Source organism: Choloepus didactylus, chromosome 10 (genome assembly GCF_015220235.1).
Source record: "Choloepus didactylus isolate mChoDid1 chromosome 10, mChoDid1.pri, whole genome shotgun sequence".
NCBI classification, from domain to species: Eukaryota; Metazoa; Chordata; class Mammalia; order Pilosa; family Megalonychidae; genus Choloepus; species Choloepus didactylus.
The window spans coordinates 27,648,024-27,673,763 of NC_051316.1; the positions used below are offsets into that span (position 1 = coordinate 27,648,024).

The 25,740-nt window shown below is 39.8% G+C and overlaps 1 protein-coding gene across 6 annotated transcripts in view; it reads right to left on the minus strand.

The window, feature by feature from the left end:
* LOC119545490 (aminopeptidase O (putative)) overlaps window positions 1-25,740 on the minus strand; it is a 358,623-nt gene that overhangs the window by 70,903 nt on the left and 261,980 nt on the right. For all 6 annotated transcript variants that reach the window (XM_037851043.1, XM_037851041.1, XM_037851039.1 and 3 more), the window contains 2 exons: window positions 10,972-11,034; window positions 10,494-10,568 (listed from right to left, as the gene is read on the minus strand). In XM_037851043.1, coding sequence (XP_037706971.1) covers window positions 10,494-10,568; window positions 10,972-11,034 — 138 coding nt within the window. The remainder of the gene's footprint in view (window positions 1-10,493; window positions 10,569-10,971; window positions 11,035-25,740) is intronic.

Sequence of the window (25,740 nt, forward strand, 5' to 3'; positions counted from 1 at the left end):
TGACATTTCTAGAAAAGGCAAAACCCTAAAGACAGAAAGTAGATTAACAGTAGCCTGGGCTGGGGATAGGAATGGAGACTGACTATGATGGACACGGGGGAAAATTTGGGGTGATGGAAATGTTCTAAAACTGAACTGTGGTGCTGGTGGCACAACTGTATATGTTTCTTAAAAGTCAATGAACTGTACACTTAACATGGGTTACTTTTATGGCATATAAAAATGTATATGGCATATATAACTCAATAAAGCTGTTCCGAGAGAGAATCTGCTATCTTCTATTGACTATGCGACCACTCAGCACCCTTCACCTTTACTGCCAGGAATAAATGTTAAAGGTATTTCTCCCAACATTGAAAACGGAAGCTTGTGTGTATATGTATGATATTAAAGAGGAAAAACAGAAACTGCGTGATGAATAAAATCAAATTTTATTCTGTTTCTAGTCTAGCGTCTCTCTTTACCATCCGAGGTCCTCCATCACTTTCTGTCTTCTTAGTTGCCAAACTATGGTGGAAAAAAAATTGCCACAGAGAGATAATGGCATGAGCTTTGCGACATTTGGTTATAAATGAGGCCCCGTAAAAGGACTACTTGTTGCCTTGTCTATGAAAATGCCTGAAAATAAAAACATACATTCTGAAACCATTTTTCCCATTTTACATGGTTTTCTTGCTATAAATTATTGCATACCATTATGTTTTTGTTTTCGCATAAATAAAAATCTGAATCTTCACACATGTATGGTTCAGAACTTGGGCTCTAAAAAGCCAAATTTTCTTAAATTACAGAAAGATATATAAAGTGTTAAATGACTTGGATATAAATATTTATGTGATCCATTTTACCTCCTCAACAGGAAGATGAAGGGATATATGACTACTTTTTAATACTTTTAAAACAAAAAAGAAGTCACGCTATAGCTGTGTTGCTGAAAATACATGGGATGCCTTCTGATTGACAGAACACAACATCCAAAAATCATAAAAAAGGGAAACCTAAAATGCTTTGTAACTGAAGTCACAGTTAACTGATATCCCGAATTCTGCATCACTGATTTCTCACTGTCTGGAAACCAAATAAAAATAAGAAAATAAAAATCAATGCAAAAGAGGAAATGAAATAAAACAGAGAGAGGGAGAGTGAAATAGACTGAAAACCTTATGTACCCAAATTTACAGGTGATCTAAACTTGCTGCAGCACTTTGATTTCACATCAGTAAGCCAAAGATAAATACTAATTTCACAGTTTGAGTAAGTGCTCATGAAAACAATCAGAACTTTGAGAACAAAAATTATCGTATCCTCAACTCTATAAAATAACAAAAGCTGAATGAAAAGGAACAAATATGTGTATCTTGCTATCAGACTGGACAAGACTTGTGGATGAAAACAGCCCAAAGTGATGTGACTTCCAATTCTTACAGAAATCCAAATTGCCCTGTATACCTCCTGCTCTTTTCTTGCACCTCTGATATGGGTCTCATTCAGTTCTGTTTTTTACTCTACATAGTTTTTACATCTTAACTATAAACACTTTGAGGGCTGTTTTCTATTCATCTCTGTACTCCCCACTCCTTACTCAGGGTTTTGTATGTTGTGAGATATACAATGAATGGCTAGAAAACAAATTGTTTAAATAAACAAAGAACTTAATAAGGAATGTGTTATACATAGAATTATCGGTGGTATTACATTTCTAGCCTTGGGTTTCTAAATCATCTGTATTCATAAGTGTCAGAATATCTACAATGGATTCCAGCCTTTCTTGTAATGCATGGATGAAACTATTTTAAAAATCACATATCCAAATAAAGACACTAACACTATTTATATGACGTCAATCAAACCCCTATCTGTGCTTACAAATCGAGTAAAAGCATTAAAATGGATTTAGTTAACTCAATTACCCAATTCCCCACCATAACTTCCAGTCTGCCCGTGAAAAGGGCTGCTTTATCAAAACAAGGCCCAGGCATGGAAATTCTAGTCCAGGGTAGCCTTAGGTAAAATGCACCATCTACTCATATCCTTGGTTTGTGCTACACTGGTTTGGATTCATTTATCACATGTGGCTTTGTAAGTGATCATGGATATGTTGTGTGTTTTACCACCCTCATGGCCAGAAATGACATCTCATGTTTCTAGGGTATTTTCTATCCACTTCTTATGCAGAGCCTTATGTACAACAAATGCAAGAAAAATGTTGGCTGATGAAACCAACTGGGTTTTCAACTCTCCTTATTATCTGAAAAAGAGTATTGTAATTTTTTTCCTGTGTATTGTTCTATGCATTCATAAATTGAGATCATATAAACCCAGAGTTTGAAGTGGGAAATCGGAGTTTACTAGATAAGATAATTTCAAAAAGCACAAGTGCTTTGAGCCCACCCTGGGTGGGTACAGTGAGCTGTTTTACCATACAGAGTCATCATCAATTTATTTACCGGCAGGATATAGACAAAAGACTCCGCCGAGTATCCATTTTAGATTCCTCATATATATGAAGCCAACTCAAATCCGTTTGCTCATCTGTAAAATGAGGCATTCTAATTTTAAGGTTCAGAACAAGAGACTTTAAAGAGCAACAAATAGTAAACTAAATTCAAAGCACTTAATATATAATATGGTTTTCAAAACAACTGTGAGCAGACCAAAAAAAGCTGTCATTATTCTCATTTTACAAAGGATGAAAATAAACCTCAAAATTCAAGTTACAGCTGGGAAAACTGACCCACAATGAGACAATCAGACATATTACAGTAAAATTATTGGAATTTAAAGGGAAAAATATGGGTGTCCAGGAGAAAAGACAAAGTTCCCCTGAGGGAAAGAAATGAGCCTAGCATCAGACTTTCTGACACCAAGACTTTAGGAAAGAGGACAATGGAGTAACATATTTAAGATACTCAAATAAAGAAAACATGTACCAAAGACTTTATATCCAGCTGAACTGACCTTCATGTACAATCTGAACAAACTTATTGATTTGCAAGAACTCAGGGTATATAGTTGTCATAAGCTCTTCCTGAGAAATATACCAGGTAACTAGCTTTAGAAAACCAAAATGACAGAAGAGACACCAATATAAGGACAGATGATGAGCATTATAGACGTACATGAGGATTAAAACTAAGTGATCTTATAAAGGATACAGGAAAGTATGTACTGTCTACATGCTCTGACATCATAGAAAGAGTATGATGGGAAAATCATATGAAAAACATATTAAGCTTGTTAATTTTCTTATAGATATTACCTGGAAGTAAAAAGATAATACTTCAAGTCAGATGATGGGGAAGAAAGGAGGAGGGGCAAGAAGAGGTTAATGTTAAATTTCACTATTGCACACAGCAGGGAATCAATACACTAGAAACACACACACACAAAAAGGCAAAAGTGGCACAAAAAAAAAAGTGATACTATTTAAAAGTAACCATTAGAACAACAATACAAACCTTCCTAAATACCAAAAGATGGAAAAGATGGGCAAAATTATGTATATCACAAAGCCATAAGCCAGCTTAATGGATACAGAATGTGTTTTGGGTGATGAAAGTTTTGGTAACAGGTGGTGGTGATGGGAGTACAACATTGTGAATGTAATTAATGCCACTACACTGTACATTTAAAAATGGTTAAAATGGCAGATTTTACAATATATGATACAATAAAAATAAATGAATTGAGGCCAAACACAGATTTTATTAATTAACGTAAATGGGCTTAACTGGCTTATTAAATAAAAGGGTTTTCATGTGAAAGCAAAAGTCAAGTGACTAACTCAAGAGGCATATAATTTCAGAGTTGTGCAAATCTCAGCTCTTCCTGGCTCCCAGCTGTTTATAGAAGACATGAAAGAGTTGACCCATAAAGCCAGGAAAACTCTACCAAATGTACTTTAATGAAAATCTCCATCATTAAAAAATAATAATTAAATAAAACCCTGGACAGTTGAATAAAAAAAAATTTTTTAGAGCCTAGCCATAGCCAGGTATGAGTTCTTAAGATAAGCAGTGTTACTCTTGAGATTCTTTCATTTAATTCATTCAACAAATATTTATTGAGAGTTTGCATGCGACTGGGTCCTTTTCTAAGTGTTGGGGATATGAGGCTTGAGTATCACTTTTCCTGTGTGCAGAGACCCAGATATATAAACGAAGTGCATGTTGGCTGAGCACTTCCCTACATGCTAGTACTGCCCTCCTAAAATAGAAGATTAATGGAAACAATGACAGGCTTAAACTGCACTGACACCACTAGGCACTACTAAAATAATGCATCTTAGTGCCATACGATGCCAGGCACAAAACAGCAGCTCATTAAAATGCCTGGGATGGGAATGACTGTCCAATAAAGTATTCTGTCACAGGAATGTAACTAGTGTTCCCTATAAAAGTAACTTAAAAGCCACAGAATTCTTCTCTCCCTGCCTCTCTTTTCCAGCGGAACTCTTTTGCTTTATATTAAAACGGTTTTAATCTTTCATGACATAGAAAGTTGATGGCCGCTGGCATAAGACCTGCTAAAATCAACAGTGTAATTATCTGCACTCTTCCAAGTGTTTTCAAAATACATTCTGGTTGGGATTGCCCTAATTTAGAAACAGGTGCTTTATGCTGGTGGTCTAGGGCTGTCAATAATATGGGTTAAAAGGAATTTTAAAATCTTTGCCCAAAGCATTTTTTCTATAGCAATTATTTGATGTGTTTATACCTCAGCCTACTTTCACAAAGCGTTTGACGCAGTCTCAACATCCTCCTGGTATACTGCTAACTTTTGACTCTACTTTAAAGTGACATTTACATGAGCTGAAACATGTAAAGCACTGAGAACAGTACGTGACACATGTGGCAAGTGTGAGCTATTATTGTATTAATAGTACCATTCAACGATTCTTTTTAAAAGATGTGAATAAGTGCGTGAGGCAAAGTGGATGACTATATTTTAATTTTCCCTGCTATTCTAGTTGAAAATGGGGAGGAATTTTAGTACATGTAGAATTATCAAAACATTTTTAGAACATTGTGGATTCTTAAAAAAATAAATCTACAGAACAGATGAAAATTTAATGGTATAAAATTAAACAGATCAGACTTCCTTCCTAAGGGTACCCAGAACACATTTTATCAGCACTGCTTCCTGGATCCAGCTTTAAAAATGGACAAAGAAGGGGCAGAGTGGGGAGTCAAGATCTTAAGAAACCCTATCTAACTTAAGACCTGGGTATAGAGAATTTAACAAATTATGTATCTGTTAGGGATTTACAGGGGGAAAAAAAGGGGGGATTGACAGGGAAAAAAAAAAAGGAAGACCCACAAATAAGATAGAGATACTCAACTGAGCTCCAAATATTTCAGTGATAAAATAACAAATTGCATGTTAACAGCACCGTAATTGCTCCTTTTGTTTGGTTTCTTTGCAATTACTTTAATAAATTACTCTGCCTTCCTCCCATCACTCAAGTAGGTTGTCATCCAAAGGCACAATCAGTACAGATTGGGTACAATGGTGCTCACTGATAGGGAGGGGGAATGGCTGGTGCCTCCAGAGCTGTGACTCATTAGAATCCATAAAGCTTTTCTATGGAAATGAAGTATCAATGAAGCTATTGTAAGAGATTATGGCTACATAAATGCAGACCAGTTATGAATTCTCACAGGGCAACAGCACTCTCAAAAAGAGGCAAAGGCACCAATGCCTGGGAAACCGCTTGATATAAGTGTTCGTCAGCTGCCTAAGAGCCGCTGCACGAGCCTACCATTTTGCTAAAAGCCAGATAATTCCTAGCAAGTAAAGGGATTCTTGGTTCAGCACCCCCTGAACTCATCATGTGCCATTCTGCTAGGTGTTGTGGGCTGAAGGTCCCAGACTGTCGACCCTAACAAAGTTTCCATCAGCTCTTATGGGTTCAAGAAAGAACCAAGTAATTTTTATTAGTCTCAACTATTGGTTTCTGGAAAACATAAACTGAACATAAAATAGACCTCTGTCAAAAAGGCAAACACACCAATAAAGCACTTTGTTAAGAGTCTGAAATTCGTACCTGGCTTTGTAATTTTGAATATTTCAATATTAGAATTATTATTAAAGTATTCTCTTACAAGGAATAAAATTTTAAAAGGTACAATAAGTGCTACTAATTGCATAAGCCAGGCTAGGTTTTACATACTATTTTAAAAAGTCTTCTGTGGATTATTATTCAAACCAAGATCATCACAGATTGCAGTTCAGAGTCAAATGTGTGGAAAGAACAAACAAAATAAATGTAGAATGAAAATGTTCCAGAACTTAGGAAGGAATTTATCACAAAGAAAATAGTTTCATTATTTTTTCCAAAAGGCTCGGAAAATACAATTTAACATCTGACCCCAATTCAAATGGCCGCTGTATACTATGAAGTCCACATTTTCACAACCTTCTTTCTAGATGTTTATATCTCACTCTTGTTATATCAAGGAAAATTTCACCCAACTTAAAACAATTTTATGCTCTCAAGAGTATTGTTTTTTGGGTCCTGGCAGGGAAGAATAATTCAGGTCGACCTTAAAGAGTGCCATTGTTGGAAACCATTTGCACCTAGTGTTCATTATGACTGATCATAGCAGAGGCCATGCGATCTCACCCTGGCCAAGACTACTCGCTTGGGGAGACAAACTAATGCACGTAAAGGATCACTTGTTAATATCAGCCAACCTTAGAACTGTTGAATTGTCAATGTTTTGAAGGTTAGCCAATGAATACTTCTGACATCATCATTTATATTTACTGATGACTAAAAATGGCCATTTTATGCTTTGTTTTCTGCATATTATCAGATATACCAGGAAGTGTGCTTCTTTTAAATCTGAAAAATGGAATTTTAATCTTCTAATGGAACCAAACCTCATTCAAATATTTCCTCAAATATACTGCCATAAAATATTATCCTACAACATATTCTAATCCCTGGAATAGTGACAAAAGAATTATTAAAACTCAGGAAAAACTGTTACATTATTCCTCCGTATTTGAGTGTGATGTGATGCATAATTTGTTTATCTTTGGATTAATTCAAGATAAAAGCAGAAAAAAAAAGAAAAAGAAATGTGATGCATTCCAAAACCAACAGCCATTTGGTAAAATCTATTAACGTTATTTTTAAAAATACACAGGATACAATTCACTGTTCCAATTACCATTGTTTAACCTGCCCCTTGCAGAGCTTGTGGATCCACTCATCCTAATTGTTCTCTGTGGAGTTGTTCAGGACCCCCTGCTGCAAAAATTATTCAAACTAAATAAAGAGAACTGAAATAATTAAAAAGGAAGAATATCAGAGTGCAAGGAGAAAATATCTGAGGGCCAGAAGCAGAAGAGAGGTGAGTTTTGTAATTCAAAATGAACAAGAAACAGTGTAAGAGTTCAGTTACACCAGTGCAAAAACGGCTAACATAAAAATAAGACAAAATGCAAATAAAAGTTAGAGAAGATATGAGAAGATGCATAAGAAAGAATTCTGCAACTTCAGCAAGTTAAGAAATGAGAACCTGTAAGGGAGCAGAGAAAAACAGTGCAGCTGTCTGGTGGGTGGGAGTGGCCCCAAGAAGAGGGTGGAAGCAGCCAGGAACCTAAAATAAAGGAAAGGCATGGAAAGCATTTTAAATTCCTTATCTGGGTGGTACATCTCACTCAATTTACTTTATTTCATTATTTGTTATTTTAACACACAGCGGAGCACAGGGTAAGTTTGTTTTGCTTTCCCTTCCTCGCTGAAAAACTCCACTAATATTTCAAGTTACAACAGGCTGTTCCTACCACTTAGCACCTTCAAGATTTTATTTGAGGGGGAAAATAAATATCTGCTGTAAGATTATATTCATTACATATAATTCATTGTCCAGTGCCCATTTTCAGATTCTGGCCATGCACCATACTATTTGTTTTCCACTCTGAGGCAGGTCAGAAGGTTTTCTGTTTTCCACAAGTCAGTAAAAATGGAATCCTCTTATAGGAGGAAAAAATGCTATCATCCTCGAGTTAAATATAGACTAGTTAACCAAGATAACTCATCTAGGCTGAATCCTGAGAGAGGCCTGAAAATGGAGACAAGAGATTGGGGGGACAGGAGTCTGGAAGAAGGGCAGTGTGTTTGCAGAAGGAACGGGTGGGGACAAAGAAGATAAAGTAGTCCAATAAAGGCAATAGCTATATTTAAAATGAACACCTGCGAGAAATGAATAAAAGCAGAAAAGATCATAGCTTTATTCTAATATAGTTGAAAAATCATAGTGGATGCATAAAAAAGAAAAATGGAATAATTTCCTTCTAATTGTGGCATGCAGATATTTTAGGAAAAAAACTTATTAGACTAAAGAATAACTACCTAGATTCCTACAAATGATAGGTTCAATCCTAGCTAAAGGTTAACATATGACCTCTGCATACTATTTACCACCCAGAGATCACTCTGTATTTTGGAACATTCGGGCAATCAAGGGGACACAACTCAACTCCCAGCTGCAGGAAGTCTTCCCTGCCTTCCAGAATACTGTTCTAATGCCCTTTGTCGTGGATTTCAATCTCTTTAACCTCACCCTTGAAAATATTGCACGCTTAGCTTCAGCTTACTCCAACCTCTCTCTTATAGGTGTGGCAGAGGCAAACAGTGTCCCAGGGGCCGAGAAGTGCTTCTTAAGGCCAGAAGACAGATTCAAGACACTGTAGTATCTGGTGATTAGTATTCACTGAGAGGACTCTGAAACTCCCCTTCTTGTCCTCCCCACTTCCACCCTCAAAGCAAGTCAGCAATAAACTTCATTCCTTGAAAGGAAGTTCTAATAGTGGTCCTGACTACTTCATTTTCAGGCCCTCTTTAAGACTGCTGCCCAAACTTTCAACGTAAGTCAGCCATGCGTCTTCCCCGTAAGTTCTAACACAACAGCCTCTGTCAAGTAGAAGTGGTTCAGTGAAGAATTTCCATTCTCTTGAACGTAAAATCCTCAAGGTCCCCTTCACTCTTCTCATTCTCAGAAGCCACCGGTGCAAAAGATACAGTTACTTCTGGTTCAATGTAGTAGTGACACTGCCTGGTAATCTACAAAGATAATATCTTCCCCTTCTTTTTTTGTGTGCATGCCACACTGAGTTTGGGAGATCTTATTTTCAGCTTAAAAAATAATAGGGAGAAGACATTTCTTTGAAATACTAAGCAAACCATAATTCTTTTTCCTTCTTGGGGTATTTTATGATCTCATTGGTCACCTCACAAACATTTCAAAAACACCTAAACCATGAGGGTTAAACAAACAAGACAAGCTCCTAGAGCAGGCTGAGGTATGTTCAGAAAAATCAAGACTGTTCAAAATGAAAACTTTTTCCATTACTCTCTAACTGAAGTACATACATCCCTTTTCTTTAAAAAGAGAAGGGCTGAGGGTCCATTTTTCACACCCCGAATGTCTAGCTACAAACTACTATACTCCCAGGTTTGTTCTTTTTCCCATTCTTTTTGCAGATGCCTTGTGCTATCCTCAAGCGCACTCTGAAATTTTGGTATCATCTTCATTATGATGGGCTTTGTGCATATTTCAAACGCTGCCATGCCCATACTAAGGCAACACATCACAGAAGTTGGCAGCAATGCTATCAGCAAGAATTTGGCTTCAGAATGAGGAATGATTCATCATACATTCTAGCAGCAGAAAAACAACACACTGCTATTTTAAATCCCTCGGTGCTATCAAAAATCGAACAAACAAAAAACCCCAGTAAAATATAATTAAGCAAAAACAACAACAACAAAAGCACATCTGCTGTAACATTTGTAAAGACATTCACTTATTTTTAAGAGTTTTCAACAAAAGTCACTTAGGAAACAACAGATGACTTACCTGACTTCATAATATTTACTATAGTGACAAATCAAGTTTTCACTTAATACATTTTCAGGGGAAAACAGGCAGTCTCAACTTCTGCGAAGCAACATACTGAAATTCTGAATTTAGGAAAACAAATTTCTCATTTGCTTTACAGTAAATAAAATCCCTCCTGGTGTTTCAAAACTAATACACTTATTTCATCTTCTGTCTCCATTTTGAGATGGCTCTGAAGTCTAGGTGAGTGAGCGTGCTAACAGTTTGTGCTACAACCACATTCAGAAACCTAAGATTGGGTGATTTATTCAGAACACAGTTTTTCTTTTTTAACCCTGCAATAACAAATAATACTGGTCTAATATAATAACGGAATCCACTTAAGTCTATTGCTTTATTTAACAAGCACGAAACAAATCTCCATCCCAGGTCATTCTTATTTCACGAAAACACAGTATGTTGACAATTATTAGGATAATCAACCAATATTTCTACAGCACTATCCATATAAATTAAATCTACAGTTTACTGCACATTTCCTGAAAACTTTACAGAAAGATGCTCCTCTATTGTGATCAAGTACTCAGAGGCAAGAGATTTGTCACCAACTCCATCCCCTGCTATTTTTCAGGACCCTACCTTTTCAAACACCTCTTCGTTCTCCCTTCGTTTCCGTTTTCTGGGTCTCCGGTTCACTCGAATCCATTTCGTGACCTGAAGTTCAAAAACCACAGCGCATTTTAAGCAGGACGGCGGGTCCCGAGGGCCGCCCCTCGGCGAGAGAAAGAAACGATCAACTGCCTCGCGACGCAAACGTCCGCGGCTTCACCTGGAGAAGCCACAGGCACCTTTCGCGGCTCGCCCGGCCGCCTCCGCGCAACGGACTCCCCGGCGCCCAGAGTGCGCGCGGCCCCCAGACCCCCACGCTCCGGGCTGCGGCGCGCTGAGGCCGTGACCTTCGTCCCCGGGGTGCGCGCCGGAGCCCCCCAACAAGGGGCCATCTTCCCGAGCCTGTCGCGCGTCGGCGCCGGGGGCTGCGCAGCAGGGACGCGGCGCGGGACCCACCGCCCCGGGGAGGAAGGGGAGCGCAGGAACCGCCCGAGCGGCCGCCACTCACCTCGGCGCTCACTTGCCGCGCGAGCCCGCACTCCGCCCCGGCCTGGCGCTCCTTCTGCAGCGGCTGCGGGGGAAGGAGACAGAGTCAAGTTTACACGGGAGCGACCCCGGCCTCCCTCCCTCGCGTCCCCACCAACTCGGCGCTGGCCTCTACCTCGCCTCGCGGGAGGTGAGCATGGAGTCGGGGGCCCCGGAGCCCGCATACCAGCGCCCGCCCGCCGGGCCGGCCCGGCGCAGAGCAGCGCGCGCTCCCGGCCCGCAACACCTAAGGCGGAGCGCGGGCGGCGGGCGGCGCGGGGACCCGGGCGGTGGCGCGGGCGGGAGGGCGGGGGCGGGGCCTGCCTTAAAGGTATAGGAGGCCGCGCTGCCCTCCCGGCAGGTCGCCTCCGCCCCCTCCCCGCCCCGCGCGCCTTTTATTTTATTGTTCTGTTTGCAGACATCTTTCTGCCTCTCTCCTGGGCCTGGCAGCGCCCGCTTTCTCCCACGCGCGGACGGGCCACGGGCGCGCACGCCTCACCTTTCCACCCCCACCCCATCCCGGGACCCTGGGGACGAACGACGGGCTTTTGTGGCCGCTGCAGGAGCGGAAGCGCTGCCCGCCCGCTGGCGAAAGGGCTCTGCAGGAGAAGCGCCCCCGCCCCCGCGGGCGGCCTGAACTCTCTCGTCGGGTCAGAAGCCTAAGTGTCCTGATGGCTTTCGCGGAGGGAAAGGAACTTTCCTAATGGAGCATTGCCCGCGAATGGATTAGACGCCATTAAGTAGGCGTTTGTCAGTGGCCCCTCCGGAATCCGGGGCGGCGGCAGGTGACCTCCCCCGGGAGAGGCCCGGAGCTGGTAAAAGCCAAGACTCGCTCTCCGCCCGGCCGGTGGAGACACGCAGCCTTCAAACTACCCGGGACCCGGCTGAATTTAAAAACAGCCGATCTTTTTTCATAATTAGGGGGAAAGTTTCCGCTTAGTTATAAAACTGTGCGATATCCAAGTCTTTCCGCCAACCCCTAAAAGGCTTCCTTCCCGTCCACTTCAGAAGTTGGCTGAACCAGGTCCGGGTGGGGGGTGGTGGGAGTGGGTGGGGAAAGAAGGGGAGTCAGGTCGCAATTGCTGATCCTGACCATCCCTTTAACTTTATGACATTTCTTTAAAGAAAGTCTGTCTTGCCCTCTCTTTATTGCTACTCCATCCTTCTTTCAAGATCAAAAGGTTTAGATCAAAGCCAAGATCAAACTCACTACTTTAAATAGAAGCAACTTTGCCATGGAGTGTTTTATACAAAAAGGAGCTTCTTAATGGAGACATCAGAGTGGAAAACTTTATTTTATTCCTTCATTCCATATTCATAACTGGGCTACTTAAAATTACATTGCCGATGCACTTCTATTTCCTAAAATAAAAGTAGTCTGCTGGAATGAGGGATTCTTGACTTAGTGTGGGGATAGGGAATGGGCAATTGATGCTTAAATTGTACAGTTTCTATTTGGGTGATGGAAAAGTTTTGGTAATGGTGGTGATGGTAGCACAACATTGTGAACCTAATTAACAGCACTGAATTACATATTTGAATGTGGTTAAAAGGTGTAGTTTTAGGTTTATATATGTTACTAGAATAAAAAAAAAATTTAAAGAAATATAGGACTGTACAACACAGTGAACCCTAATGTAAACCATGGACTATAGTTAGTACTCCAATTATAATAATATTCTTTCATCAATTGAAACAAATGTACCATACTAATGCAAGGTGTTAATAATGGGCACAGTTGGTATATGGGAACTCTATTTTCTGCATTTTTCTGTAAACCTACAACTTATCTGAGAAAAAAAATTTAACTCTAGAGAGGGATGTAAATAGATATATTAGCCATTTTGTATCTTTAGCTAAGTGCTAAGAAATCCGTTGTTCATTTGCTAAAGACTTTTCAATGTGTTATTGAATCTTTTTCTACATAATATAAAAATGTACAACCAGCCATGTACAATTTTTCTGCTCTAAAAGAAATGCATAAAAATAGTTAATGTCTTGCAAATCTTAAGTGCACATACACATAGACAAAAATTACAAAGGGTGAAGTGTAGTTCATAATTGCAGAGGTGCTTAATTTTAAATGGAAAGAGAACTTGGAACTAGTCAAGATTCTCATATCAACAGAAATCTATCACTGGCAAACACTCCCTTCACCCACTAGAATTTTTTTCTTTGGGAGTTCGCCATCCCTAGCAACTTTGATACGAACCATTCAATACTGACGTACTAAAACAATGCTCTGCCTAAATGGACCTTTCTTAAATGTCCTCTTTGTTGATTTGTCAACAATTTTAAACATATGGTCTTAGAAGAAACACAAAACAAAATAAATCCCAACAATTCAGTAACAGTAATACAGATAACTGTTGCAAATTAAATCTTATAAAGGCTTCTACGAAAATCTCTTATTACCCCTGGGTAGTTAGTATTTGCAGGCTTTTTCTCTTATAATCCTCATCTTGTAGTCATACACACACGTGCGCGCACACACACATTTGTTCCTAACTATCAATCCCACTGAGCCACTGGCAAGATCTTAAGAATTGAGACCTGGGAACCCCACCTTGCTGCCACTGACACAATCTCCTTTCTTCTTACTGCCCGAATCACAGAAAACCTAACTGTCTCTGACGTAAGCTGAACCAAGTGAACATGCTGCTGTCGCTGTGCTCTTCTGGTACTTTGTTGAGTGGGGTGTAAAAGCTGTGGTCCGTTCTAAATGCCTTACTGATTGCCTTGCTTCTACGCTTCCCTGTCCTCCCACCCCCACAGCCCATCCTCCACAGAGAAGCCAGATGATATTTCCAAAAGCAATTCAAATTATATCACTTTGCTTTACTGAGAATGTGTTTCCTTCTCCTCTCTGCCTGGCTGGCTCCTGCTTACCCTCTAATTCTGAGCTTGAACAGCACTTCTTCAGCAAGGTCTTTCCTTATCCCCTCTCCAATCCAAATTATGTCACCAAACTATTCTTTCTAATAGCATCCTGTTTATTTCCTTTGAAGCACTTACATTTTATAACTATTTTTTATAATTAATTTATTTAATGTCTGTCCCCCCAAGTGGCCTGTAAACTCCAGGAAGGCAGAGATCCTTTTTCTTTTGTTCTCGATTTTTGTCCAGTCACTAAAAAAACTGTTTAGCACATAGTAGGCACTCAATAAATATGCTACATAAGTGAATGGGAGAATAAAGGAATGAATGAATAAATGGCATTGAAATTTCAAGGGGGGGTGTTTTATGATAAAGATCTTTCTTTATCTTTCTAATTAACTCCTGTTTGTTTTACCACTGAAATACCTTAATTTGTAAACAGCACAAAATTGTGCACTTTAAAAAAAAAGAGACCAGGAGATATGTTACATTGCCAAGGTAGCTCTAAAATGACACTCACACCCCTTTATTTAAATGAAAGTAGAAATGAGAAATAATGGTTCCTAATTCCCTTATAGATTAATCACTAGGATTATATTCCAAAATGCTGCAAGGAGCTGAATTTAGCATATCACTGCAGGACTTGGAAAAATATTAATACATGTTGACTGTGTTCAATACAACCTTAAGAAATTTCTCTTTTTGTCTACCTAAATCTCCCTTTCCTCATGGGGTGACACAAGTGAAGTTAGGGTGTGGAGAAACTTACAAATTTTTTAAATTCTGGAAATTCAGAATGTGGTGGAAGGGCTTTAAAGCTTTTAGAATCAGACGTTTTCTATTTCTTTAAAAATGCCTCATTCTAGAAGAGATGCAAGTTTTGAAAGGAAGTTGTTCCAAGGAACTTTCTTGTCAAAGCAGTTTATAATAGCTGAAGACAATTGCAAAGGCTGAGAAAAATACCATGGTGTTAAAATAAAAGCATTATTTAACGTAGTCGCTGGATATTACTTTTGAAGGGAAAATCTTTTTTTTCTGTTTTCTTCTCTTTCTTTTTTTTCGTCCCAGAGGAAATTACTCCTTTCACCGGAAAAAGATAGTGATACCACTTTCGTATTGCTAATATAGGTACGTTCTCTCATTTTGTTTCTATCTCAGGAATGAGGTGAAAGAGGACAGGCTCACCTTTCTAGTCAACTAAAAGTCCTGAAAAGCAAACAAGGGAAGCTTTTTAATTATCCCAAACAGCCTCAGATGGCAAACGACTCTCTCTGGGCCACAGCAAGGGGGTAATATCCCCTATAAGAAGCCAAATGACCTTTTAATACCAAACAAGGTAGCAAGTTCCAGAAGTTTTCAGTGGTTTCAGAGGACTTGATCACCTACATAAGATTTAGGGTGAATTTAAATCTACACAGTTCTGAAAATAAAATCTAGGTTAGTTTAATAAAGTTGTAAATAACAAGTAAGGGTTAGAGGTAAAGTTATCAAATGTTTGTGGCTTTAAATTTTCCTCTGTCATTTTTAAATGTCACAGGCTTTTATTTTATGTTCTTAGCTGATTTTTCAAAAATTTATATACAATTTCTGTTACTGCCCATTTTGTCTCTGTGTTAGAGTGAACACCTAGTTTCTTTCTGAAGAGGATTTTGGCCCTGGCAAATGGACCTCTTAGTGGAAGTCCTTATAAAGTACAGTTCTCAAAAAAGGAAATCAATCCCACACTTGGCTCAGTGGATTGCTGAAGCTTATGGCTCTGAGTGAACTCCCTCACAGAACTTCTTTCTCTCAGTCACCATAACCCTGAACTTACTGTTGCCCAAAGACTTTCACAGAGCTTGACTGAGGAAGCAATATTTAATATACTCAGACCTTCCATTCCTTGAATCCCTCTGATAATCTGATAAAGGCTAGTGGTCCTATCAGCTCCCTAGGGTAAAAAAAAAAAAAATACATCTAGAGAGCACACGCACATTTAACTTTCAGGAGGTTCACAAATTTTTCTGATGCCCCTACTCCTACCCTAGATACTCTAAAATCCCTTCTTAGACAAAGCCAGACCACCGCAGAGCTGGCACGGCACAGCATCTTACTGGTCCTCTGTGAAATTCCTTTCATTGCATTATGTTCTGGTAAGAAGCCATCAACCTTTATTGAGGTGCATTATAAGAAACAACTCCATGAAATCCACCGCAGTGTTTACTGTAAGGATGTTTTTAGAGCGTTTATTGCATTAGACAGTAATTTCTGTGTGGACCCACAGGAAAATCTTCTCCCTGATATCAACATCAGGAATAGCTGGACTTGGGCAACTGGTATTTGTTATTGCAGGAACACTGCCATTTATCCTTTTCCCTCTTCTAGAAAGCTTAGAGCTCTGTGACCCTATTTTAGCCATACATAGGAACTTCAGGGTGGGCATTCTATAGGATAATGTAATTCCTGGCCCCATCTTATTTTCTTACCATTATTTTTACTTTGCCCCATTTTTCTTATTTTTAATTTACTTTTATCATGCTGTAGTTAGCTACTTTGGAAGCTGCCTTAACTTCCTTTGGACAAGGAAGGGCAGGAGTAAAGTATGCTTAGTTTCTTCTTTCTTTCATTTTCTTGTGTCTCTTTTGGGGAGTGGAGAAGGGGGAGGGGATGTCTGGGAAAACTATATAATCCCAATATTTCTCAACTTCAACACATTTAGAAGTGAAGTATAGAAGATAAAGCCATGATTATACCCTACTTATATAATAAAAAAATAAAAAAGAACTATTAAAAAATAAAACAAACATAATGCTATAGAAATATCACACAGGATTATTATAAAAATGCTTACCAAGTATTTTATCTCTTTTTTCTACTACAAGAAGAAGAAATGGGCATAGATTGCAGGAAGAAGAATGTTAACTGGACTTGTGGACAGGTTATTCACTTAACATATTGAGTGCCACCTACAAAACAGGAGCACTAGACTTTGTGAACACAGAAATGAATAAGACACCTTCTCTGTCCTTGCGGACCTTGTGTGGCAAGGCACTAAGCTAGCATAATATAAGAAATGTGCAGACAGCTTGTCTGGCCTGGGACCCAGGCTCTGCCACGTATTAACTGGTTGACCTCTCTAAGCCTCCTTTCTCATAGATTCATGAAGATCAAATGACACATGTAATGTGCTTAGGACAGGAAGAAGTTCTTATTTATCAGTCCCTAGACTATTAAAACCAAGAAGCATCACACCATCACTAGAAGCTGGACAAAAAGAGTACTGACACCAAAAAACAGTACTGAAGAACCACATATATCAGAAACCAAAGAACCTTAGACTTGGCATAAGAAAACAAGAGTGGCCAATTTTGTACAGAACTGCATAGTTGACAAAGCACTTCCATCTACAGACTGTTCTGTTTGTTCTTCACATAGCCCCATTTTAAGGATGAAGAAACTGAGTCTCAGAGAATTTCAGTAACTTTAGTACCTCACATTGCTTGACCTTTAGATCTCCTGACTGGGAATTTAGTGCTCTTTCTACTCCAGTAGATGAGTTTCAAGAACACCTAACGTGACCATCTCACTTGAAAATATTTGCTTCTTATATGGATCAGATAAATCCAGATCAAAACACTCCCATACTATAAAAGTCTATGGAAACAGCCATTCTAGAAAATGGATATTAATATACCCACCCTCAACAACTGTAGGACTGCAATTCTTTATAGGACTTTTATATTCACAGACATTATCACCTTAAAGAGTTTTCACGGGTGAAATATAAAATTATGTTGGGGGCTTTAATCAATGGTTCCCAACCTTGATTGCTTATTAGAATCACTAGGGGAAAGTTTGAAAACTCCCAACACCCAGGCTTCAGTCCAGACCATTTAGAGTCAAATCTCTGAGGGTAGGTACTAGGCTTCAGTGGTTTTAAAAGCACCCCTTGCCCCAAATGATTCCAGTATGCAGTCAGGGTTGAGAACCACTGGTCTACATCATTTTAACAATGACCCACCTCTAACAGGTTACTATGAGAAAATTCCAGATGTATGGGGGACATATCCAAATTTCAAGGTCAGTGCCACAAAAGACAACCACTTACTATGTACTTTTACAGTAAGTCCCTTTGGCTGATGGCAGCCACAATTCTAGGCTGGAGGGGCTGATATTTAGGAATAAACTTTTGGGTGAGGTAAATTATGCACATGCACTCACAAAGGACTAAAAAGAGGTGGGAGGTCTCAGCACTGTACCAGAAGGGAAACAAGAGTGGATAGACATTTGACTTTCTATGGTTTCTTCCAGGTTCGTGGTTAATACTAGTCTGGATCCTGAATGAAAAGAACATATATCCTAGTCTTCAGGGAACCCGATTTTAGTGCTGATCTGGAATGCTGGGTAATGAAGGTGGTATTTCCAATTCATCATCTCTAGACAATGTTCTATTTACGTTGAGGGCTGCTGCCCGTTCTCCTGCAAAAGCATTTTGCAATTGGAAGATGGCTGGCTAAGATTAGGGAACGAAGTGTTCCGATGGAAAAAACCCTTTGCTCTGTGTGAAAGGTACTTTCCATGCAGGAAGCAATCCATGGTGACTCCCTTGGGTCTTGGGCACCATGTTCCAACCAAATGGGCCCCTCATTTAGAAACGAGACACAAATACATTGATGATATACGAAAAGTTACTCTGACAAAATGCCTTGTAAAAGGTATCAATGATACCAGTTAAAAAACTTAAACATATCATATGTTGGCATTTAATTTGAGAAGCAAACACCCATGTCTAAATACCTTCCCATTATTTCCCAAGATGGAGTGGGTGTGGCACCTGTAAGTTTGTGCACATGGGCATGTCAATATTCCCAGGGGCCTTAAAAGGACAGGGTCTGCATCGGGAGTCTGTGACCCCAGCAGGTCTATTTTTTAAAACCTTGGCACTCAGACTGGGTTGGCTGTCATCTGACCTCCCAAAGGAACCCAGTGAAGTGACAATTACTAACAAGAGGAATGGGCCTGAATCAGCCTACCTCTATTAAGAAGTAAAATCACACACACACAGAGTAAGGAAAGCAAAACCCATCACATTACAGGTGGAATGGGTGTGGCTATATCCCCAATATAAATAATATATGAGTGGAAGTTATTTTCCAGAAAGTTTTTCCACCAAAAATTTAGATCCATACAAGGAGGTATTCCAACAAAACAATGGGGGAGGGCCTGAATTAATTGGCTGTTAATCTCTTTACTTTTCATAGGATGTTTGCTGGAGCAGTAGATTAAATCACTGTTTAATGCAGGCCCAGCTGTGTCCATATTAGGAGAGCCTGAGCTCACATCTCTCTCTCTAAAAAAAAAAAAGGACTTGTCCTCCCTTCCCTCCCTTCACTACACTTCCACCCCCTCCATGTGTAGGTGGGAGAGTGGGAGCTAGGGAATGTGAACTTGATCCAGCATTGATCAGCCAAGCAGCAAACTCTCATTGTTCTCGAGATACCAAACATAACTTTTTTCTACTAGGGATCAACCCAGCCACTCTGTACATAACACAGCTTTTGTGCTCAGCCGTTCAGATAGATGGAAAAAAACCACAAAGAACATTGGGGCTTTATTAGACTTATCTTAAACACCTCCTAATATGCAGAATTTAAGAATCCACCCAGTTAATTTATATTCATATTAGTATAAGGTATGGGAGAATTTCTTGAAACTAACAATCTTCTGGTCATTTCTGACTGTTTTATAAAATTACTGATTTCAACTTAGAGTGTAAATACTATGGTCTCTTTCTGCTTTGCCTTCTTTTAGTGCACTCCTTGTTTTCACTGCTTGCTCTCTGAGGTTCAAGGGTGTTGGAAATCATCCTAATGTACAACCAAAAATACTGCTGCTGTTTTCAAGTGCTGTCCTATGAATCTGGCTCAACTGTCTCAGTGCAAAGCCACGGTGTAATGGGAAGTGCACAGTTTAGAATGCAGATCTAGGGACCACCTGTCCTAGCCACACAGAAGCTATGTGACCCTCAGGCATGTCACACATGAACCAGGGAAATGGAGAGGATGCCACCCATCACGCAGAGCTGGGGTAAGGAAGAAATGAGACAGTGAGAGACACAAAGTAGACCCATAAATGTTAATTCCCTCTTCTTTCCCCTCAACTACAAAGGCCCGCCTGGTATTTTGAACCTGAGTTAAACCTTTCATAGGTCTCAAAATAACCAAGTTATGACATAATATTAAGAGCCTCCCCTGATGCCCATGCAGTCGCTGTGCCACTGGATGGAGCCTGCAGAGATATGGCACATCCGGGCCACTGCAAACAAGCACACATCCCTTCCCAACAACGAATGGAGGCCACGATGAAGCAAATTCTCTGTCGTATGCCTTATTATAAAGGAGATAATTCTATTTTTGGTCCCATCTTACTCAAAACAATAAGCCCGCTATTGTTACAAGAAGACATTAAACGAAATTGGATGTTTCTACTTTGTTCTGTACCAGCATGACCAGGTACCGTATGCAAAAATATTTAAAACCCTAAAAGTAACCGCATGCATTTGAAACCAAAGCGATACTTAAGAACTTGGGCTTTAAGTTAGACTGATAATGGTTTTCAGTTTCCTTATCTATAAAATGGGTGTGATAATGGTGTCTTATTGAGTTGTGACTTGCAGAAGCTATCTTGTACAATACAATTAGCATAGAGCCTACTCAATAAAATGACAGCCTTTTATTTCATCCTGGTGTTCTAATATGTTCTAATATCCACTGGATGAGACAGGAGGATTAAATTTTAAAATACACTTCTGTAGAGAGTTACACAACCTCTATATTCTTGAATTTGCCCATTTACAGAGTAATTGATCAGAAGCATTTGTGCAAAACCTAGGGCAGACGTCCCTCCATTATAAAATCTAACATAGTGATGGAGAAATACAATTTGAAGAGGGACAGCCCTGTGAGAATTCAGGAGATGCCGACTTTGTAATAAATACAATCAAGGAAGGTCTACAAGCAAGGTCTATTTTTGCCCTGGCTGCATGGAATCAAAAATGACTACTTGCACAGTCGAGGAAAACAGGAATAGAGAGAAAATGGGATAAAGCACTTGGAGAAAAGGCAGAGGAGCCGCTTATCATAGGAGGCGATGTTTCCTTCCCAGAGAAATGAGACCACAGGGATGAAGGAGGTTATCTACAGACGACTCCCATTATCACTTGTTGCCCTGGAGTCATAGTCCCAAATTCTGATGTATTGACTTTGGCCTCCCTTCCATGCATTTTCATGCCAATAAAGTTGCTGAAATTAAAGAAGAATTGAATTGTGATGCTTTTTGGCATAAATAATGTCATATTGTACAGTCTGGGCTAATAACAACCAGGATGCCCTTTAATGCACTTAAGAAAAACCATCTGATCTATGTATCCCTCAATGTGGTTTGAAATTTCCCTCGGCCTACAAAGGAAAATATTTTTAGCATGTAGCACACTTTGTAACAGACATATAAATGCATTGGAAATATAATTTTAGGAAAGCATCTGGGTTTGATCATTTCTTGTTCAACCTAAACCCCAAATAGATTCTACTTTCTCAATGTAAGAAACACCAAAAGCTTTTGCTACAAGCTCTGCAGCAAACACCACAGAAATTCCTCATAAACATTACATTAACGGATTTGTTTATTTTTCTATATATTTTTAAGCAGCAAATACTCTGATGATTTCAATGGAAAAGCAGCATAAAAAATGTGGTGCGCCTTCTGGAGCATTTGGCTCCAATGTCTTCCCCACTTTCAAAAGTCAGCCTCGAACTCCCTGGAATTTTTCCCCAAGGTTATTTGGGCAACCGACCTAAACCAGTACTTCTTTTTATGTCTCAAAATATATCCTGGAAATAACTGCCACTGTCAAAGGTAAAACTGACCTATTTATTGATCTGCAGCAATCTCAGTGCATTAACAACCCTAGAAAAATGCTGTTTCACCTCCTGTTGGTCAAGCAGGTTAATATCTGTGAATAATTAATTTGATTTGGGAGCAAACGTCTATTCTTTGGTGATCAGCCAGCACAAATGCTCCTGCAGATAGATTATTTATTAAGATTTCTCCCAATAAGCTCTCTAATAGCCATGTCCCAGTGGGTGAGGAAAAAAAAGGCACAAACAGGTTTCTTGAGAGTGTGAATCTGTAAAACACCACTCAGGAAAAAAACATATAAAAACCCTCCCAGTATAACCCCAAACTAAGGGCAGATTTCAGATCTGAGGGCAATGCAACAAATTGCCAGAGAGGAGAGGAAGATGCTCAAAAAAACAAAACCCAGAAAACAATAAATCCTGACTTTCCTTTTGATAGAGGTGAACAGGCCCACCTGGGGCACAGGACACAGTGTGGTACCAGGCAGCCTGTAATGACCCCAGCTCCCCCCATGCCAGCTCCCCAAATTCCTTAGAGAAGGTAAGTGACTTGTCCAAGGCCACACAGCTTAGTGGTGGTAGAACTGACTCCAAAGCTGCATTTCCTGTATTAATGACCCTTTCCCTCTAATAGATAATTGGGCTTGTCGAATGAAACGCCATGATAATGGGCCCTGGGCAAACATCAGTTTATATATAATCTGATGGGCTCTCGGCCTCCACCCAGCCTCCACTCTTGTGCATTAACCTCAAAATAATGCAGCCTCACATCTCAAGCGATCAGATTGGTTGGGCCCCACATACAGTGTTACAGGGGTGATTATACTTAGGATCAGAAGCAGAAAATACTGAGCTCGTAAAGGTCCACGCTGGAGGACTGACCTGGGAAGACAGGGTTTTCTGCTTGACAATTCTCGGAACATATTCATTGCCAAGCTCCAATAAATAACGGACAGCTGCCCCGCAGAGGCGTGTGACAAGAACGCTGCCCTTTTTCAAACCACACATTTGGATCTGGGCAGTTGGACAATCATTGACCATCACCACTGACCTGTGACATCCTTGCTGGCTGGCCGCCACTGGCCTGTGCTACCTGACACTCTCACGCTCTGGTTCAGCAAAGAGAACACACCGAGGGTGAAAGCCAGGGACTCTAGTTAAGAGTTTGCTTTTGAGAGCAAATAAGAAGATATGGCAAACATCTCTTAAATACTTTAGAAGGTACACAAAGACACTTCCTGTTCAGCCAACTGCTTTCTCTTGTTTGTTTGTTTTGGGTGACCTGGTATTTATTCTCTAAGTTAGTTTCCGTCTCAAGGGAGGAGTAACTGTATCTTTCCAAAGGCAAAAACCTAAACAGTCTCTACACACACACACACACACACACACCTCACACCAAAAACCACACCTGTTCTTCAATGAAATAAAGCCCACTATTTCCTATGCAGAACATTTAGGCTATCATTTAGAAATATCTAAATAGAAAAGAGAACCGTATACACATAAAATATATTTGTGAAAAGTCCTAGAAAGTAAGGTTCCCATTACTGCACACACAAAGCACATTTTTAGCCACTAAAGGACAGTTTCAGGAAAAAGAACAGCCATTAATTATATTAAAAATCATGGCTCAGGGCTCTCTGTTGTATTCATTTATTATGTACTCATTGGTCTCTGTAAAAACTTAGGCACTGAAGTGACCAAGCCAGGTTGGATTAAAAGCAACACTGCTGCCCAAAGGTGGAAGTAACCCAAATGTCAATCCACAGATTAATGGATAAACAAAACGTGGTATATCCATACAATGGAATATGATACGGCCATAAAAAGGAATGACATTCTGATGCTTGCTACAATATGGATGAATCTTGAAGATGTCATTTTGAGTGAAATAAGTCAGACACCAAGGGACAGATATTATATGATTCCACTTATATGAAATAACTGGAATATGCAAACTCATGGCAACAGAAAGTAGAGTACAGGTTACCAGGGGCTGGGGGAAGGGGAAAGGGGAGTTAATGCATAATGGGTGTAGGATCTCTCTTTGGGGTGCTGTGAAAGTTCTGGTAATAGAGGATGGTTAGGGTAGCAGAACATTGCAAATGTACTGAATTATATGCTTAGGAGTGGTTGAGATTGGAAATTTTACATTGCATATCTATTTCCACAATTAAAAAAAAAGCAATATGGCTAAAAATTACAAAATGCTTTAGTCTAATGGACTGAAGATTGAGTCATGCGTTTAAGCCCTAGATCTGCCACCTGCTACTACCTAGAGTTCTAAGTTTGGGCAAATCACTAAATCTTTCCTGTGACTACCCTCCCCCCTAGTAAGAAGAAGATGAGTTGTCCTTTAAAACTTGTTCATATCGGATGATTCTACAACAGACTGAAAGTGATGCAATACCAGAAAAGATTTCTTTAACCATGAGACAAAAGAAGCCATATCCACCCATATATACCATATGCAGAAATTAAATATTAATCTATTTTGTATTCCATAAGAGCAGTCCACAGAAGACAAGAAGGAAAAGCCCTGTGTTCTAAAGCAGGCAAGCGCTTCTCATAGCATTCCTTGTGAGCAGGGTGCTCTGACAGCAGATGCTGTCACAAAGTCTCATGATCTCTTAGGAGGGCCACCTTAGTGGTTACGATCTGAAAACTAAGATGTGCAACAAGGCTATGCAACATCCAACAGCCAAGATTCCATGTAAGTATGTTCATATGTGAACAACTTAAACAAGTGTTGGTTGTCAGGGCTGTGCCCTCCAGGTGTGGGAAGAGCACAATACAAATATAAAACAATCTGCCTTTAATGAAGAGTTGACCAGACTGTGTCTGCAGCCTAATAAAAGAAGAGAGAATAGATAAAAGAGAGAATAGAAGTTCTTCTTTAAAAAAAAAAATCAGATATTTTTCTATTGATACAATGGTTTATATTCTGAGGTTGACATCTTTGTCCAAAATCTTCAAATTTACATTGCTCCATCTTTCTAAAGATCTCTTTCTGTGAAATAAAGCTCCCTTACAATGAAATCCTATTAAATAGTGTCTCTCCTAATAAGGGATGCAATAATCCTTGAGTGGATCTCTCTGTGGGCCTGAAGAGGGCCCACCAGACTTTGCACCTGGAGGACAATCACACTGGTCCCCTTTCACAATGAATTGGATGACTCATGACTGAGTAGGACTGCTTCCAAACATGTTGTTTTCTAAGACTTAGCAACCCAGCCAAACATGGCAAATTTGGGAGGTCAAACGCTATGGTTCCTTCCAGGTCTCTGGGGGCAGAGGCCCCTTGTATGTTTGTTGGACTATATTCAGTGGTTGGCTTGCAGGTGCCCCTCAAAGAGCTCATGGCCAGGGCCTGTGCCCTTTCAGCTCTGTATCCTCACTGCCCAACACAATGGTGGCAGATTGGTGGAAAGAAAACCAAATCTCAAAGCCAAATATTTCGATCTCTTGGAAAGAATACACAACTGAAGGACTGTCAGAGTTTAGATTGTACTTACAAAAGAAGGACACAGATTTATAAAATGGTTAAGAATGTATTCCAGATCTGGCATAATTATGAATTATATCAGCCAGTCCCAGCACTACCTATGGAGATTCTGACTCAGGTAGGTACGGAGTCAGTGGGATCTGTAGTTTAAAACAGGCTTTCAGGTGATTCTGATGCATGACCAGGTCTCAGCCTACCAGATGGCCTTGAGGACCTCTAACCTAAGCCCACAAAGCTATGCTTCCAGAGAGTTCCCAGCCTTATCTCTTTATTAAAACCCATGTGTACAAAGGCCACGACTAACCTACCACTGTCTCCATCAGCTGGACTGAGTCAAACAGACATTTCAAAACTAGCGGCATCTGCTTCCTTTTCCTTTTGGTTCAAAGGGCAGGATGGCAGGTTTACCTTTAGTCACCAAGCAAATATTGCACTTCTCTCCACAGTGTCACACCCTGAACATGGATGAGTCCAT